At 46.0% G+C, this 15,706-nt stretch overlaps 5 protein-coding genes across 7 annotated transcripts; 2 read left to right on the top strand and 3 right to left on the bottom strand.

Moving 5' to 3' along the window:
• Nucleotides 1–243: 243 nt before the first annotated feature.
• LOC136197181 (inhibitor of nuclear factor kappa-B kinase subunit alpha-like) lies at nt 244–4,056 on the bottom strand. 2 transcript variants are annotated; one of them, XM_065986891.1, is made up of 25 exons: nt 3,835–4,055; nt 3,544–3,747; nt 3,426–3,495; nt 3,287–3,381; nt 3,145–3,234; nt 3,052–3,093; nt 2,898–2,989; nt 2,784–2,839; nt 2,684–2,732; nt 2,493–2,628; nt 2,366–2,430; nt 2,191–2,311; nt 2,040–2,139; nt 1,958–1,989; nt 1,817–1,908; nt 1,648–1,749; nt 1,532–1,584; nt 1,415–1,476; nt 1,249–1,361; nt 1,163–1,203; nt 858–1,108; nt 673–788; nt 555–617; nt 436–496; nt 244–376 (listed from the first exon to the last, which is right to left on the bottom strand). In XM_065986891.1, exons 1-25 carry the CDS (start codon nt 4,000–4,002, stop codon nt 347–349), a joined length of 2,304 nt encoding a protein of 767 aa, XP_065842963.1. In that variant the 5' UTR covers nt 4,003–4,055; the 3' UTR covers nt 244–346. The 2 variants fall into 2 exon arrangements, with proteins under 2 accessions (XP_065842963.1, XP_065842962.1); XM_065986890.1 differs by having other exon boundaries at nt 858–1,203; nt 3,835–4,056.
• A 35-nt stretch (nt 4,057–4,091) lies between these two features.
• On the top strand, nt 4,092–6,879 carry LOC136197180 (uncharacterized). Its single transcript, XM_065986888.1, has 2 exons — nt 4,092–5,996; nt 6,047–6,879. Exons 1-2 carry the CDS (start codon nt 4,126–4,128, stop codon nt 6,756–6,758), a joined length of 2,583 nt encoding a protein of 860 aa, XP_065842960.1. The 5' UTR covers nt 4,092–4,125; the 3' UTR covers nt 6,759–6,879.
• On the bottom strand, nt 6,206–10,891 carry LOC136197179 (DNA replication ATP-dependent helicase/nuclease DNA2-like). Its single transcript, XM_065986887.1, has 15 exons — nt 10,649–10,891; nt 9,761–10,596; nt 9,501–9,708; nt 9,324–9,441; nt 9,148–9,271; nt 8,908–9,093; nt 8,245–8,854; nt 8,068–8,196; nt 7,826–8,019; nt 7,682–7,774; nt 7,460–7,631; nt 7,319–7,405; nt 7,083–7,265; nt 6,877–7,029; nt 6,206–6,826 (listed from the first exon to the last, which is right to left on the bottom strand). Exons 1-15 carry the CDS (start codon nt 10,727–10,729, stop codon nt 6,791–6,793), a joined length of 3,210 nt encoding a protein of 1,069 aa, XP_065842959.1. The 5' UTR covers nt 10,730–10,891; the 3' UTR covers nt 6,206–6,790.
• LOC136197185 (EARP-interacting protein homolog) lies at nt 10,751–12,447 on the top strand. Of its 2 annotated transcripts, XM_065986898.1 has the most exons (10): nt 10,751–10,809; nt 10,862–10,945; nt 10,998–11,074; nt 11,125–11,180; nt 11,230–11,395; nt 11,448–11,532; nt 11,578–11,714; nt 11,764–11,931; nt 11,991–12,125; nt 12,185–12,447. In XM_065986898.1, the coding sequence occupies exons 1-10, from the start codon at nt 10,768–10,770 to the stop codon at nt 12,366–12,368; spliced, it is 1,134 nt and encodes a 377-aa protein (XP_065842970.1). In that variant the 5' UTR covers nt 10,751–10,767; the 3' UTR covers nt 12,369–12,447. The 2 variants fall into 2 exon arrangements, with proteins under 2 accessions (XP_065842970.1, XP_065842969.1); XM_065986897.1 differs by having other exon boundaries at nt 11,448–11,714.
• A 40-nt stretch (nt 12,448–12,487) lies between these two features.
• On the bottom strand, nt 12,488–15,698 carry LOC136197173 (eyes absent homolog 2-like). The gene is made up of 12 exons (XM_065986881.1): nt 15,252–15,698; nt 15,099–15,198; nt 14,744–14,778; nt 13,945–14,674; nt 13,811–13,894; nt 13,667–13,756; nt 13,558–13,616; nt 13,350–13,504; nt 13,183–13,297; nt 13,000–13,121; nt 12,843–12,943; nt 12,488–12,793 (listed from the first exon to the last, which is right to left on the bottom strand). Exons 1-12 carry the CDS (start codon nt 15,416–15,418, stop codon nt 12,713–12,715), a joined length of 1,839 nt encoding a protein of 612 aa, XP_065842953.1. The 5' UTR covers nt 15,419–15,698; the 3' UTR covers nt 12,488–12,712.
• Nucleotides 15,699–15,706: the final 8 nt, after the last annotated feature.

Here is a 15,706-nt window from a genome sequence, read left to right as displayed (position 1 = left end):
CGCTTCGTTGAGCACGTGCATTCGTTCGCGTTCGCGTCGCGTCGCCTCTTCGCGACGAACGCGCTTCCGCGCTTCTTTTTCGGCTGTCGTAGGTTTGGGATCGTTCGACATAGGTGCTGATCGAATGAATGCGCCGCGATCGCGTACGAGGGATGGAATGGGGCGCGAATTACGGAGCCAACAGGTCTTTCCCACAGCGTACCCCAGCTGTGTTTCTGTGCCGCGCGCCGCGGGGCCCGCGAGTCCAGACCGAACACAAAAGAACAGCCGCGCTCTAGTCATAACCTGGGGGAAGCTAAATCATCCATACGACTGGCAGTAAAAATACGTTGAATCCTACACCCCCTTACTGTTCCTCTAAGGATAGCGTCCAGCTCTACAGACAGAGAAAAAAGGAAACGATAGACTCGTCGCTTCGAAGATCGAGGCACCTACTTTTGTCTGGGAAATTGATTTATCGTGAAGACTTTTGAAATCGTCGACAACCGTGTCAAATCTTGTAAAAAAAACCCCCGCTGCTAAAGTACTATAGCAGCTAGGAGATCGAGTCTTACTGCTTAAACATGTTATCCGTCTCCTCTATAACAGCTAACGAGTCTTCGTGCGGCGTGGCAGAACTAAGGAAGGAGGAAAAAAGCTCGCGATCTAAAGACATCGCGAGTGTCGTCGAACCTATTTTGTCGATTTAGCAGCGCCGCGGCAAACGCAACCGACCCCACGCTGCTACTACTCAAACTAGCAGTCATATCGCTGCTCTGACTCTGACTCGAATCGCTTCGAAGCAATCTCTGCACGCGCGCGCGTCCGTCCCATGAGCCAGCGCCTTTTCCCCCCCTCCCCACCCCACGGGCTCTTACCTTAGCAATCAACGACTCCCATATACCCTTCTGTTTAGATTCCTGAAAATTCGTCAATCGCAAATCGATACGATTCGTCGTTTCGAGCGCGTTTTCGATCCGAGGCACGACGTTGCGAATAAGCGGCACCCAATCTGCAACGCGTCGAGCGTACTCCACGAGAGCGCGAGCGACGACGTTGCGCTCGCCAATGCACGCCTCAACGCACGTCGCCATACGCTGATTCGTATCCAACGGCTTGGCACCTTCCTCTAGGGGGAAAAAAAGGAAATATTTCGTGTTTTCGTAGCGACGCGTCGACGAACTCAAGATGAATTCTCGGACCATCAGTTGAGCCTCTCGAATCCTAGATAATAATCAATAAAGATGATGTTGCGTGACGAGGGATTACAGTTTCTGTAGCGATTCGTCGCAAGGCGACTTGCTGAAGGGGCTTGAATCGAGAAGCAATTTGACAGCGTCGACTTTGATCACTTCCGCGTCGAGAGACGGAAGATCTCGACACTGGATGAAAGAAAAAAATAAAAATGATACTTGAGGACTTTCTCTCGTCTCACTGGACTCATTTTGTGGCTTTCTTCGAGAAAGCGTTCCCATTCGGGAAGCAAAGAATCTCGCTCTACGTAATGCATGACTGACTACTCAATATTATTATTTTATTATTATTTATCAACCGAATTCGTGAACGTAGCGATTGCCTCGCAATTTATCCAAATCGTAGCCGTGTCTGGGGAGAGAGAAAAACAACGATCTATAACACGTCACATTTTCTCTCTACGTTCGATCTTACGCGCGTCTAAAAAATTCGAGTTTTCCTTCGAGCCGATACGCTTTGGATCTCAACTCGTTCAATTGACCGCGAAGGGATCTGTACTCGTTCATGCGTAATAATCTGGAATTATTTATTATTATTATTAGAAGTCAGGTGACGAGGGGAAAAGGGGGCGTTTCTCTCCTACTTCATCGCGTTGATGCCTTCGTATTGATTGACGTACGATTTCAACAGACACTGGCAATAGTGAAGCGAATGACGCCAAAGACGACTACGATCCTGAATAGAAAACTAAGATTTCCCCCCCTCCTATCGTTTCTATGGATACCTCTAGCTTTATCAAAACATCCTGTTCATCAACTAAAGATACCAGGGACTAGATCTAATTTTGCTTATAATTATTTGTTTACCAACGGCTTGGACTTCCTGTGGGGATCCGGTTATTGATACGTCGACTGGGTCAAAGGAACTGTCGCAGTCAATTACGTAATACTCAAAAGACCGACCATCCTTTATAAAATCAATAATGTATTATATTAATAATAATATTTATTGATTTACGTTATCTGTCGAAATTAGCGGCGATTCGTCGTCGATGCTTCGTCCATTTTGATCCAATACGAGTTGCCTTTCTTTGGGTATGTTCCACCGTTTTTCCAATTCCTCTTGATAGATGCGTAAACTAGAGCGCTCGATTATATAATCCTTTTTAATTAATATTCTCTCGTCGTCTCACGTGTCTCTCAAAAACGTTTTGAAGGAGATCGACTCTCCCGTATTCACGTAATGAAATGTAACAATCTGGGGAAGGGAAGAGGGATTCAAATTATTATTATTATTAATTATATATTTTTTCTATTGACCTTCATCGCTCGCATGCTGTCAAGTAAAGCAAATGCCTTGGGTCTCGTGCTAAAAGGAGTAGCGGGCCCCCCGCGTTTGTGATCGTCTAACTGAAGCATGAGTCTCAGCCAATCAGTCATATTGTCAATAATTGGACTAGAGAAATTCGCGCAATACAGAAACATGTACAGATTCTATCTATGTATGCTACTTTGTTAGATTGTGAGGGAGGGTTATTGTGGAGCAAAATTGGACAACTCCTAAAGCACAATTCTATATAAAAATTTTACATAAAAATGACGTCAAATCACCGTTTTCGTAAACGCAACATATGTGGTCACTCTTCTTATTTGTCAAACGTTTATGCCTTTTAGAATAGAAGTCAATAAAGAGACTCAAAAAATAAACAATAATCAATAAATAACCAGTCGACTGGAGACTCGGTTTTGAATTGGGGAAACGGTCTCTGACCTGTCGTCGCTTCAAACACCAAAGTCCCGAAATTCCAGTAGTCAAGCTGAAAAAAAAACAATCCCAATAATTTTAAGATATACATGTATATATGCAAATGCTCTGTACCGCTTTTCCGGAAGACGCAGTCTGAAGAAATAGTTCAGGAGCCTATAGTAGCGCGCGTTACTAAAGCGACAAGGTTTACAGTTTCTTCCTTACGAGATAAACAAACGTTCCAACAAACGTGTGTTCAACTGTAAGTCGCTCCGCTTCTTTGGCGTAGCCAAGATCGATTAACTTATATATGATCTATAATGATAACGAGTGGAGTCAATCCCCCTTTTTCTTCTTCGTATCTAACCCTCTTTGGAGCCTTCTTTAGAACGACGTTTTCCGGCTTAATGTCCCGGTGAATGATGGGTGGTTCCATGGCATGCAAGTACTCAATGGCAGACCCTTTAAAATTAATTAATCAATAAATAATTAATCATGTTATAAACCTATGTCTTTCATAAGCCCAAGGACTTCGCCTTCGGAAAGCCCGCACTGATTCCCCGGACGATGAAACCACTAATTAATTTAATTGATTTAATTAATTAATTAATTAATTTTTTCTACTTGTCTGAGATTTCCCTCTTCGCACCATTCCATGCCAAGAGTGGCCGCCTCTTTTGCTTGGAGACATGATGGAACGGCTATCGCCTTGACAACGTTCGGATGATTGAGTCTGTACATGATCTCCACTTCTTGTTTCCATCGGTGTTTGTTTATGCTGCTCAGTGTCTCTTTGCACGTCTTTAGCGCAATCGTATCCCCATTCGTCTGAAATGCGCACGTGATCGAATATTTCAATATAACGCGATTTCGGATCGTTGAATCGATTGCGAATAAATTAGAATGTTCTTTTACCTCGTTTTTCCACAGTACGACGAAGCCGAAGCCACCTGCGCCCAGTTTCTTTACTTCTCGCCATCGATTAGCGCTATCGCGCGTCGCAAAAGCTTCATTTTGGATGCCAAGCGCGTTATGAAGCAGCGACACGGAACGACGAGACGGTTCGCGATTGGAAAAGGCCATTCTTGGGGCCTCTTCTTCTCGAGAACGGATTATGTCACCTGCGCAAGCGCAGAAATTTCTTTATGCTCACGTGCATGACGTCACAAAGTAAGCCGCGCGTCCGGTGCAGGGGTGGAGCCGCGAATGTTTCTTCTCGAATTGACCGTTCTACTTCTCGCTACTCGATTCAGAATCAATTCCTGCGCAAAATCGTCCCTCCCGGAAGAAGTATGGCGTTGGTCCACCCCCGAATTCGATTGGCCAAACGACGGCGGTAAAACCGAAGCGGAATATCGCGCAAAGGGTCTCTATGTACCCGAAAATAACGCAATAGCCGGAATAAAAATCTTTAAAGACGACGTCTACGTAACGGTACCACGCTGGCGTCACGGCGTTCCGTCAACACTGAATAGAATCGTGCAAAGTTCCGACGGACGTCGCGCGCTATTGCAACCCTTCCCCAATTGGGAAATGCAAGAATTGACAAACTGCAATGCACTCCAGTACGTCCAGAGCATGGAAATCGATTCGACGTGCGCTCTCATGTACATAATCGACGTCGGACGTGTCAATATTTTCGAATCGGTTCCCGTAAACACGTGCCCACCCAAACTTGTTATCTACGATTTAAATCGTAACGAAGTTGTTCGCGTGCACGTTTTTCCCGACGCCGTTGCGTCGCACGTCGCTAATTTTCTCAACGACATCGTCGTCGATCGTCGAAATCGTTTCGTTTACGTGAGCGACGCGGCGGGGGTTAACGCGAGTGGGGGAATCGTTGCCTATGGTTACGATCGCAACAGCGCCGTTCGTTTTGTGGGACCAAGCACGCGACATGAAATCAACGCGGAAACCATGACGATTAATAACGTGACCTATCGCTTAGCAACGCCCTCTGACGGCATCGCTTTGACTCCCGACGGTAAAGAGCTTTTCTATTGCGCCCTTAGCGGCTATCACGTTTATAAAGTAGCAACGGACTTACTTCGAACGTTGAAAGATTCGTTTGAATTTAATGAGGAAGTCCTGGAGTTATCCGGGACGAAGGTATCGCAGTCGGACGGACTCGTCTTTAGTCGAAGCGGACGACTCTATTTTGGCGCTCTAGCAAATAATTCCATATACACGTGGAATAAGGAGGAAAACGGACTTAACTTTGCTATCGAGAGTCAGCATCTTTTGACTCGGAACGACACGACAATGGAATGGGTTGACACGTTCGCTTTTGACGGTAAAGGATATCTATGGTTTGTGACGAATAGACTGGATCGCTACATAACAAAGACTATGAACCTCGACGACATCAATTTTCGCGTAATGAGAATTTACACGAACGAAACTTCGTATTTGAATGCCGACGATGACGTCAGTGTCTGCCCCAATAGCGAAGCCATGGCACTGACAAAACCGGCTTCAATAAGTCATAAATGGAAATTCGTAGACTATCATTGGCCCAGCAGGCATGCGCGCGAAATTCGCATAGCTGAAGGGACCTACATACCGACCAATAGCATGCCCGTGGATATTGATTTTCACGGTGAAAATACTTTCATCGTTGTGCCACGCCTAAAGCCGGGAGTCCCGTCAACATTAAATCAAATTGATAATAATAATAACCTGGTGCCTTTTCCGTCGTGGGACATGCAAGAATTGGGAAATTGCAGCGCTTTTCAGTCGGTCGAAAGTATAGAGATTTCCGAGTATTGCAACTTGACTTGGGTTCTCGATTCGGGCGGCGTTGGATATTGGGACCCGGAAGATGGAGAAACGCGGTCGCGATGGCAACCGTGCCAACCCAAGCTCGTCGCGATAAATATGACCGTCGGTTCGAACAGCGCATCGGAACACGTCCACGTTTTTACTGATTTGCATAAGGAGAGCTATCTGACTGACCTGGTCATTGATCGTCACAGCCGATTCGCTTATATCGCTAATAGCGGACGAAACGCCAACGGGACGGTGGGCAGCATCATCGCCTACGATTTTCGCCACAATAAAACGCGCGAATATTACACGTAAATAAATAAAATTTTCCCAATAGCACTAACCTATGATAATATTTTAGTAAGACGGGACTTGGTCCTATGGTCGCCTTGGCTCTTTCTCCGGATACGACTATTCTCTACTGGACGTCGGCCAATTCTTCAATCTATTCAATCAGAACGATTTCCTTAGGCGACTTTAGTCTAGAAAATGGCAATATTGAAGCCGAGCAGGTTGTCATTAGCTCGAAAACCTTTCCTTCTGCTGGAATAACGTCCGGATCGTCGGGACGACTCTATTTCGGCGCGCAGACGTTGAATTCGATTTACACTACGCCTAGGCGTGCTAAAAACGGTCTCGACGAGGAACCGATGCCGACGCTGTTGCTACGCAACAACAGCGCAATGCGATGGCCCGAAAAATTCGCTTTCGATTCGAAGGGAAATTTATACGTTGTGGCGAGTCGACGCGAGGAATTTTTGAAGGGGGTTTTGGATTGGAACGAGTGGAATTTTTTCGTGTGGAAACTTCCCGTCGCCGATTCGTCGTACACGGAAAGCGATTACGTCAAAACGGCTCATTGTCCGGGACATCACGAAGAGCACGATCAAAATTTGAACAAAACCGTGCTCATATTTACCGTTACCATAGTATCCATCATTGTCGTCGCCATCGCGGTTTTTATCGCTCTTCTTGTCGGCGGACAAAAAGCGATTCTACGCAAGAAAAAAGGCAAAGAAACGCTGCCAAGTGCAAACACCTTAACAAAGCCTTTAGTAGAGGCGGAAAATTGATACTAACGTATACAGTCTAAAGTCGATTTTCCTTAAAATTCGTTCCAGTTCTTCGGTAAAACGTAGACCTAGCATTTCATATCGATGTACTAGTCAATAGATTTTGAATTTTCCGTACCCATTTTCGAGACTCTAAAACGCTGATCATCCGCTCCAAAATGGAACTCGATTTCGACTTCAAAGTCGCGCGAGAACCGACTAAAATCAATTTATGTTTAGCGCGAGTTATAGCGACGTTAATTCGACGCCAATCGCGCAACAAGTCGCCAATCTAATTTTTTTTCTAAATTCAGAGGGGAAGGTCGAAATATTTCGTCGTCTTACCCCGCGACTTGGATTGCTTCGTACGAACGATATTATAATGCACGACTTATCTCTCCCCTGAAACTTATCCACCGTGTCTATCTCTACGCCCTTCGCGTTCACAGACTCCAGCGTATTGCGAAGAGTTTGAAGTTGACGACGATACGGAGATATGATTCCTATTTCGCTAAGGTCCGCTTTTGCCTTAGCAGAAAAAAGAATCAAAGAGCAAAAAAAAGATGACTAATAGTTCTGACTTTTGCGAATTCTTCTACTATTAATTTGATTATTGATGCTTCTATGTCGCTTGTTAAAGTACGTGTCTGTTTGTCCTCATCAATAATCTACGCGTTTTAAGGCATAAAGGCTATTATTTCCTAGGCAAAGACTACCTATACCTGATCGATGTCTAAGAAAATCACTGAATTTTGAGAGTCGACGGCGTTCTTCAGCCATTGACGGTTAGAAAAGACTTCGTTTGGCAAAAACATGCGATCGCGTTCCACGCTATCTGACGCGCATTTTAAACGACTATTATAAACGATTGAGTTCGCCAAAAACATGACGTCACTATAAAGGAATGATTTGAATTTTCTCCCGCGAAGCGAGAGCCTACCTACCTGTTCATGCGATATTGAATTTCTAAGTTTGCTACGGCGTGGGGATGGCTCTCGCATAAGCGTTTAAATAGACTTATATCCATGCCCCCATCTCTTCGAAAGGAGAAGAGATGATAGGCGTAAGTGTGAGGGTCTCTGTCTTACCTCGCTTCTTTGCTTTGGACGAGTGGAGGCAATTGAAAATGATCGCCAACAAGGACGAACGTCTTGGCAATAATTAGAGGACCGATACAAACGGGTTCGACGATTTGAGAGGCTTCGTCGATAATGCAATAATCGAACGAAAGTCGTCGAAAAACGGGATGACTCAAACTGAGACACGTTGTAGCGAAAATATACTAAGAGAAACTAAAGGTAAAAAAATCAAAAAAATCGATTTTTTTTGCCTTGGATTGATAGAATTCGTCTAGATCATTAACAGTTGAAACGAATTTAGCCGCTTCGACTACGGAATGTCCTCTGATGGACGGATGAATGCTGTGCACGTTACCAAGTCGCAAAAAATCAAGCCCCGCCTCCCCAGAGAAAATAATTAATTATTTAATTAGAATTTCAATTCTTACTTTCTGTAATTTCAATAGAATATTATCGACAGCGCTATTCGTGTAGCTAGCAATGAGAACGCGCTTTCGACGCGCCGCCAAAAGGCGAGCGAGTGCGGCTATCGTCGTCGTTTTTCCCGTTCCCGGCATTCCGCGTATGAGAGCGTAATCGTCGGCGGCGAGCGCCTTTTTAACCGCCATTTCCTGATTCTTATTTAATCCGCTCACTTCCGCCGTGACGTCACGGCGGAATGTCGGCGATTTTAACGCGATTATCGACTGTCTCAAGCGCGCTAATTCGGGGTCAAAGACGCGCGCTAAATTGGACCAATAGGCATTGAAGGAGAAGCCGGATTCTTCCTTATCGATGCAATAGGGGCCCCCGACGGAAAGAACCTTGTCTAATCGAATAATACAGCGCGATTCGGCGAGAGAGACGACGAATCCGGATGCCACGCCCACTCGTGGCTTTTCGTCCTGTCGGCTTACGATCACGTGGTCTCCTTGACCTATGTTTAAATCGCGCAGACGCTGTCGCTTTGATTCAAACGTGTGAAGAATGACGTCATCATCCGGGTTAGCATCAACGTGAATGACTTCGACATCGGCGAAACACGTCCCCGTTTCCTCACTAATTAAAAAAAATCCCACCCAAAGTAGAGATATTATTAAATTGTTTTTTACCGTTTCCATGCCGACTGGGTCCACAATTTCTCGCGTTTTGACTTCAAAACGCACGCTTTCGTCTCGATTCGAATTAGACGGCACCAGCGTCGAAAATACTCAATTTCCGAATCAGTTACGTGACCCGTAACTCTGACAAAATCCTCATCGATACCGGAACTTGAAGCGGAACCTCCCTCAATCCCCCTAACCTCCCTCTTTCTAATAGAAATCCTATTCTGAACAGATCGACTATTTTACCTGTGATAGAGCATGCAATTGCTGAGTTGTGGACACCGGAGACACGAGTGTTTGTTCCTAATTACTTCCGGCATTTCAGAAACGCTCACTCGACGAGCTAACTCGTTTCGTTTCATAACGAGAGCTGAGAAATATAAAAATAAACGCCCCCCCTATTTCAAAAAGAAAGAGCGTACCCCTTTGCTCAGCTAATGAGCCAGCTACGCCGGTCACGTGACCCGTTTTGGCGTAGAATAAAAGACCAGCTGGCACTTGACCCACCCACTCGGATAACATAAGAGAATAAAGTGATACCTGTACGTAAAACGACTAAGAAGGTGTGCCACGCCCCCTATATATAATCTTCTCCCCACCTGAGCCCTGTGATCAATGCTACCAATTTCACTTAGCATTTTCCCGGATTTTATTTCGAATGGAATGACGTATTCTTCGTCGTCGTTCATGCGAATGCCGACGGTTGCGTCGATTTTTCCCTTTAGGCCAAATCGAGGCGACCAGAGTGTCTCCTCGATGTCGCAAACGCGATCGATGGAAACGCGAGGGTCGTCGCCTCCCACGCTACTATGTAATCAATTATTTATTGATTAATTTTTTCCTTCGTTATGCGGCTCACTTTTTGATATGAACCCGAGAGCCGCGCCCACCAAAAAAGTCGTCGGCGAATTTACCGAAATTGGAAACGAATTCTTTAGCGGAATCTAGAGCGTCGACTTCGCTCATATTTAGCGCGTAAAGAGACTCCATCCATTTCAATTTTTTCAGTTTTTCTTCGAGAGAAATTTCGACTTCTCGCGCGCCAAACTCGCCCGATTTGAGCGACGCTTCGAAGGCGTCGTGCACGAGAGAACCCAAGACGGTGGACCGACCCGCCACATTACCGTTCTTGAAAACCGCGTCGAGCGCGGCGCGACGCGGACATCGCGTTGCCATGGCAACCGAGGTAACAGACAAAAGAGAGTCGGGCTCGAGAACGAGGAACGACTCGGACGAACCGTCGAGAACGATTGGACTAGCGTAGGAATCGCTAATAATGTTAACTACGTCTTTCGGGCGGATTTCCGCGTAGGACCAGTCGTCTCTGAGTATGCACTCGATGACGCGGCTCTTTCGTTCGAGTTTTAGCGTCAATTCGCGCGAATCCGTGCGTTTCACGTCGATGACATGGCAACGCAGGTACCCGGATGTCTCGTCGAATTCAATTAGTGGTGGAATTTTTTTTTCGCTGTCGATCGAAAGCGCGAGAAGTGCGCTGTCGTTGAGCGAATCGTCGAATTCGGTTGAAATCGACGTTTTTTTTAGTGGGGCCCCCTTTCTGATCGATGATGAGCGTCGTCGCGATAGTTGGAGTTTCTTTCGTTTCGGCTTTTCCGCGTCGTTGCTTAGATCGATGAGGAGCCGTTTCTTCGTTTTTGAAGGCGTTCGCTCCGTTTTCGCGTCTTCTGGCGATTTCTAGAGCGCGCGTGCGTGTCTGCAACCGAATTCGAATGTCTGGCTGCTCTACCTTGACGAAATAGCGCTCGATCGTTCGCTGCGAGCTGTTCTTCTCCGCTTTTGAACAGCCAACACGTTTGAACGTCGCCATTTTATCCGGGTTGGCGCGTAAATCAAAATATCCCGGTTATGGACGACGATTCTCCTGTCATTTACGGCCTAGAATCTCAGGTTCGGCCTTCGTGCTATTCTTCCGTTAAATGTCGTGATATAATTCAATAAGGGCCGAGCGATTAGCGCCCGGACAGCCGAAACGGACGAAATTCACTACTTCGTCGGCACCCAATCGCTGCGCTCCGATAATCAGGTGACCGCTGCGCTGAGATCGTTTCTAGCGTACGCTAGTTTCCCGCGAAAAGGTTCACCTACTGGAATTCGACGACGAAACGCACTACATCGAAAAGAAAGTGTTTGGCCATCCAAACGGAGAAATTTGGTACCGATTGCATGAGAAAACGTCTTGCGATATCTAATGCTGTTGTCAAGGCAACTGAGCTGCAGTCCAAAAGACAGGGACCTTCTATCGACATCTCACAGCCAAGGTATTCATCTAAATCAACGAAATTTATTGATTAATTTTTTATTATTTAGTGAAACGCTCTAAATTGGAATATGGCGCCACTCTATGGCAAATTCCCGACAGCGGCGAAGAAGGCGACGGAATAGCGACTAATCGTTTGCCAAGCACGGGAAGTGCATCCGGGACCCATTTGAAAAACGTCATGGACCTGGAAGGACACAAAGGACCAATCAAGAGGTAGTACAACTAATTAATTCATTGCGATATTAATAATAGTATTTTTAATTAGCGTCTTGTGGCATCCGGGAGGCGATAATCAAATTGTATCCATAGACGATCATACCATACATTTGTGGGATATCGATTCTGCTAAGGTATTGATATCAGTTCGTACCTTTGACTTCTCCTTTCTCCATCAGGTCATTGACACGGCTTCATTGGAATCAAAAACCCTCCAGTCATTTTATACAGGAAAATGGAACCCCCATCAGAATTGTCACCAAGTAATGACAGCAGTAGAAACGTCACTCAAAGGCTGGGACCTTCGAACAATGAAGTAATTAGATTAAGCTATTAATTCTATTTAATTTTTTCTTTTTGTTTAGGCCTTGTTGGGATATTGAGCACGCGCATCAGCAGCAGATTCGAGATCTAGATTTCAATCCGAACCGCCAATACTATTTTGTTACATGTGGAGACGATTGCTCGATTCGATTTTGGGACGTTCGAAATACGAGCGCACCTCTTCAAATAAGAAAACAGCATTCGCACTGGTAACGTTACGAGAAATGACGTCAAGAAATCAATAGATAATCTAACCTAACCTGATCAGGATTTGGTGCGTTTGCTACAATCATTTCCATGATCAACTCGTTCTAAGTAGCAGCAGCGATAGCAACGTGATTCTCTGCAGCATTCCGTCGCTCTCCTCCGAGCCTCTTGGCCACATTGACGACGATGAAGAAAAGTCAATGAGAAAAAAAAAAAAATATATATATATATGTACTTACTTATTTTTATTTATAGGGAGAGTTCGCCTGTTTCTCCTCCCAAGGATTGTCTCGTTTCGACGTACGATGAGCATGAGGATAGTGTCTATAGTGTGGCGTGGAGTACGGCGGATCCGTGGATTTTTGCCTCCTTGTCCTACGACGGACGCGTTGTTATCAATCACGTGCCGAGAAAGGAAAAATTTAAGATTCTTCTATGAGAACAGACACGTGACGTTTTTTCTTTTTGTTTGCTTGCATAAATATCAACTGAACCTAATAAATAAAGAAGAAATAGAAACTCAACTATTGAATTAGCGCGCTTTGACCGTACAAGAAATAAAAATAGATAATCAAATTTTTGAAAAAATTTTGATACTGGCTCTAATTAGGCGCCACCCATTTTCTAAAATGCAAATAAATAACTCCAACTACAATCCTCCTAACCAGCAAAAAATCAAAAAAAACATTCTCACAATTATAAATTTTAGCTTTGCCGTCATGTGCAGTTCAATTCAACCACGCCCACTACCTATTCTACGTAGGCGTGACATCATCCTTCTAATTATAAATGTCCTAATTTTAATGCAAAATGCAAAGCATGCAAATCAGAATGACATTGAATCCGCCAAAACGGAAGCCCCATCTAAAAGAAAATCACGTGAATACGTCAAATTATTGCTATGGAGACAAGCCTTTTTGCTGGACGCTTCCTCTTCCTTTCCACTCCCCACTACAATGTAGGTGCATTTGGACCCAAAGCGCGCGGAAATGCGTTCGAAACAGCAGTCTTTGCCTTGAGGGGAAAGGGAGACTCCGCCCACATTCCTATATAATAATGAATCTTCTTACCGACTTTTGCAGCACTGTAGATATTCTCCGCTGGGAACACGTGACCCAGTTCATAGAGCAATGTCTTCGATAGAGTCGGAATGAGTGGCGTTGACGTCACGAGAATATTCACGTAACCAGGTCTTAATTAAAAAAACGGGGAAGAGTAAAAGGAATGTGTCCTATAAATGCATTCTAATCTACTTCTCATAGATGATTGACAAACATTTGAGAGCCAATCCGAGCCAGTTATCAGTCAAGTGAGCGATTTCGCTGCACAGCTGACGCCACTGTTCATATTTGACTCCACTCAAGATACCTTGTATTATTAATTTAATTATTATGATTGCATTTATAACCGGTTTCTTTACTTCCTGGATTTGCGCTGCAGATTTGATAAATTTCCTTGATTCTGCGGTATCTATAGGCGAGTTTTTTGAATAGATCGTGACTGCCTCTCGCACTTCCGCCCATCATCATGCTAGCGCTCGCACCGCGGAATCCGTCCGAAGCAAAATCATACACACTGTAGCAACAACATAAGAGGTGAAGTTAATTAATTAATAATTTTTGACTTACGATAAATCGATTTGATTATCTTCATTTGCCACGTCGTCGATGTGCACCTGATCGCACTCCTAATTAATCAATTATTCGATTAAAAAAAGAACGTTGAAGTGAATTCTACTTCTAGTTCTTTGAAAAAGAGATGGGCGTCTGCCAAATTGAAGATCAACTCTTCCATGCGAAGACCAAGTTGATGAGCATAATTAGGATCCTAATAAATAAAAAGGCAATAATAAATTTTTATTTAATTTCTGTTGATGTTCACCTTCCCGTACTTCCTAGCATAAGCACCCGTAAGCAGAGATCCAAATGTAATCAAAGTCTCATCCAACTCCCACACAAATATCCTCTAAAATTTCAAAATAATAATAATTATTAACCTAATATTTAAACCTGTACTTTGGGCTCCAAATCAGCTAACTTTGGCTGTTGTTGTTGCAATGTCTGTAGACAGCCGGACGCTGATTGGCTGCGATTCGTTCTCCCAGGCGGATGCGGCGAAGTCGGACTTCTCAACGAATCAAAAACCGTTGTCGTTGGCGACAAACTCGTCATACTGGTGCGTTCCCCGGATGAAGCAGAAGAACTCCAACCTCCGGGACCTCCACCGCCACCAAAAATGTCAATACCCGAATGTCCTTGGGAAACGTGTTCGCCAAATTGATAGGAAGGGGGCGGAGGCAGTTCGGCGAGAATGTAGCGTTTCTCTTCGCCGCCGTAATAGACCGTTCCTCCGCCGCTCGCGCCTATATAGTCTTGCGTCGTCGCAAACGACGGCGTCGACGTGAAATCGCCGTAGGGAGTGCCCGCGGCGCCGGCGGAGAATTCGTAAGGACTGCCGTAACCGTAAGGACCGTAAGCGCCGCCGTAAGACGAGACATTCGGAAGCGGCGGCGGTACGTGCTTAGGAATAGGAACGATGCTTTCGGTCGCTTTCGCGACGGCGGGTTCGCTACGTGGCGGCGGGGGCGGGGGCGGAGCCGGCGTCCAAGCAGGATTAGCGCCGTAAACGGACCCGGAAATGAGCGGGGAGTTATTTGCAACCGATGAATCTCCCGCCGTCGCCGAGCTTTCGGCTCCTCCGCCGGCCGTCGGCGATGGACCGCCGATTTCGGATCGGGGCGATGCGCTGGGGGCATGGGCGAAAGCGCGTTAGGGGACAGCGATTTTCGCGCGCTAGCGCACGTTTTTCTCTTACCTTTCCATTTTCACGTCAGCTAACTTGAGTTTGTTCTACGAGAGGGGGGAGGAGAGAGAAGTGAAAAAATGTTACATAGGGGTGTCGAGTGGGCGTGGTGAGTAGGCGTGCTATGGGTCCGTCGGTGGCGGCGATGCGCTGTCTATTTCGCAGCGGCACACGCGGGACCGGACATCGGGGGGCCCCCGGTTTTAGAAAGAATAGCAAACAAATAGAGCATCTGCTAATAGCGCGACGAAAGCGAGGACGGGCGGGGAGAGAGGTGAGGTGTCGATGCCCCTTGGCCAAAAATGCCTCGAGCTGTGTCTCTATTGTTTTTTTTCTGCTGCTGCGCGCTTTGCCGCTATAGACGTACTCGTGCTTCCAAGTCTTGCATTGGAGATCCGATTCGAGTCTCTAGACGGCGTGCGGAGCCGACTTGGACGCAGGAGGCGTTGTTTGCACGAAGAAACTCCCTTGAAGAAAGTCAGGAAGTCATTAGGAGCTCGTTGCATGGTTTCTTCTTTGCCTTTGGCTCTTCGGCTCTTCTGCGGATGCCCGGATTCGCAAACGGAGCGCGGAGGGCTCGAATGCTAGGATCGGCGGCGAAGCCGAGGCGAGATAGCTCCGATTGCCGGACTGTGATCCGACGACTGCACTTGTACTGACTGGCCGTTTATTATTGGACAATGACATCACGTGTCATCGTTAATGCGCGTTACGCCTTTTCCTCGCAGAGAGCGATAGCGCCGCGCTTTCGAGCGACGTTTCGTGCGAACGCGTCTCACACGTGCCGTAGATAACTATCTCGTCGCTCTACGAGGAAGCCAAGCAATTGTTTTTCTAACGGAGCGACGATCCCGCGGCGCAAGACCACACGCGCTACACGCCCCTGGTTTTCGCAGCTTTGCTTACCAGTAATCGCCACACTGAAACGCCCTCCTCGCGTTTGCACGATAAAGAGGTGACCGCAATCCTTTCAGC

This window comes from Oscarella lobularis, chromosome 17 (genome assembly GCF_947507565.1).
Source record: "Oscarella lobularis chromosome 17, ooOscLobu1.1, whole genome shotgun sequence".
Lineage (NCBI taxonomy): Eukaryota > Metazoa > Porifera > Homoscleromorpha > Homosclerophorida > Oscarellidae > Oscarella > Oscarella lobularis.
The sequence above is the reverse complement of the archived record's forward strand: the minus strand, read 5'-3'. Positions and strand labels throughout refer to the sequence as shown.

What these genes read in the sequence shown, in the direction of transcription:
- LOC136197181 (XM_065986890.1), bottom strand. Translation starts at nt 4,002, where the DNA reads ATGGCCTTTTCCAATCGCGAACCGTCTCGTCGTTCCGTGTCGCTGCTT. An exon ending in CTCGAATTTTTTAGACGCGC is followed by an intron (nt 1,585 to 1,647) that starts GTAAGATCGAAC and finishes CTCTCTCCCCAG; the next exon opens with ACACGGCTACGATTTGGATA. An exon ending in AATCAATTTCCCAGACAAAA is followed by an intron (nt 377 to 435) that starts GTAGGTGCCTCG and finishes CTCTGTCTGTAG; the next exon opens with AGCTGGACGCTATCCTTAGA.
- LOC136197180 (XM_065986888.1), top strand. Translation starts at nt 4,126, where the DNA reads ATGTTTCTTCTCGAATTGACCGTTCTACTTCTCGCTACTCGATTCAGA. An exon ending in AAAACGCGCGAATATTACAC is followed by an intron (nt 5,997 to 6,046) that starts GTAAATAAATAA and finishes ATAATATTTTAG; the next exon opens with TAAGACGGGACTTGGTCCTA.
- LOC136197179 (XM_065986887.1), bottom strand. Translation starts at nt 10,729, where the DNA reads ATGGCGACGTTCAAACGTGTTGGCTGTTCAAAAGCGGAGAAGAACAGC. An exon ending in TCGAGCGCTATTTCGTCAAG is followed by an intron (nt 10,597 to 10,648) that starts GTAGAGCAGCCA and finishes CGCGCGCTCTAG; the next exon opens with AAATCGCCAGAAGACGCGAA. An exon ending in TAGTAGAAGAATTCGCAAAA is followed by an intron (nt 7,266 to 7,318) that starts GTCAGAACTATT and finishes TTTTCTGCTAAG; the next exon opens with GCAAAAGCGGACCTTAGCGA.
- LOC136197185 (XM_065986897.1), top strand. Translation starts at nt 10,768, where the DNA reads ATGGACGACGATTCTCCTGTCATTTACGGCCTAGAATCTCAG. An exon ending in TGGGACCTTCGAACAATGAA is followed by an intron (nt 11,715 to 11,763) that starts GTAATTAGATTA and finishes CTTTTTGTTTAG; the next exon opens with GCCTTGTTGGGATATTGAGC. An exon ending in ATTGACGACGATGAAGAAAA is followed by an intron (nt 12,126 to 12,184) that starts GTCAATGAGAAA and finishes TTTTATTTATAG; the next exon opens with GGAGAGTTCGCCTGTTTCTC.
- LOC136197173 (XM_065986881.1), bottom strand. Translation starts at nt 15,418, where the DNA reads ATGTCATTGTCCAATAATAAACGGCCAGTCAGTACAAGTGCAGTCGTC. An exon ending in GAAGAGCCGAAGAGCCAAAG is followed by an intron (nt 15,199 to 15,251) that starts GCAAAGAAGAAA and finishes ACTTTCTTCAAG; the next exon opens with GGAGTTTCTTCGTGCAAACA. An exon ending in GATAATCAAATCGATTTATC is followed by an intron (nt 13,505 to 13,557) that starts GTAAGTCAAAAA and finishes TTGTTGCTACAG; the next exon opens with TGTGTATGATTTTGCTTCGG.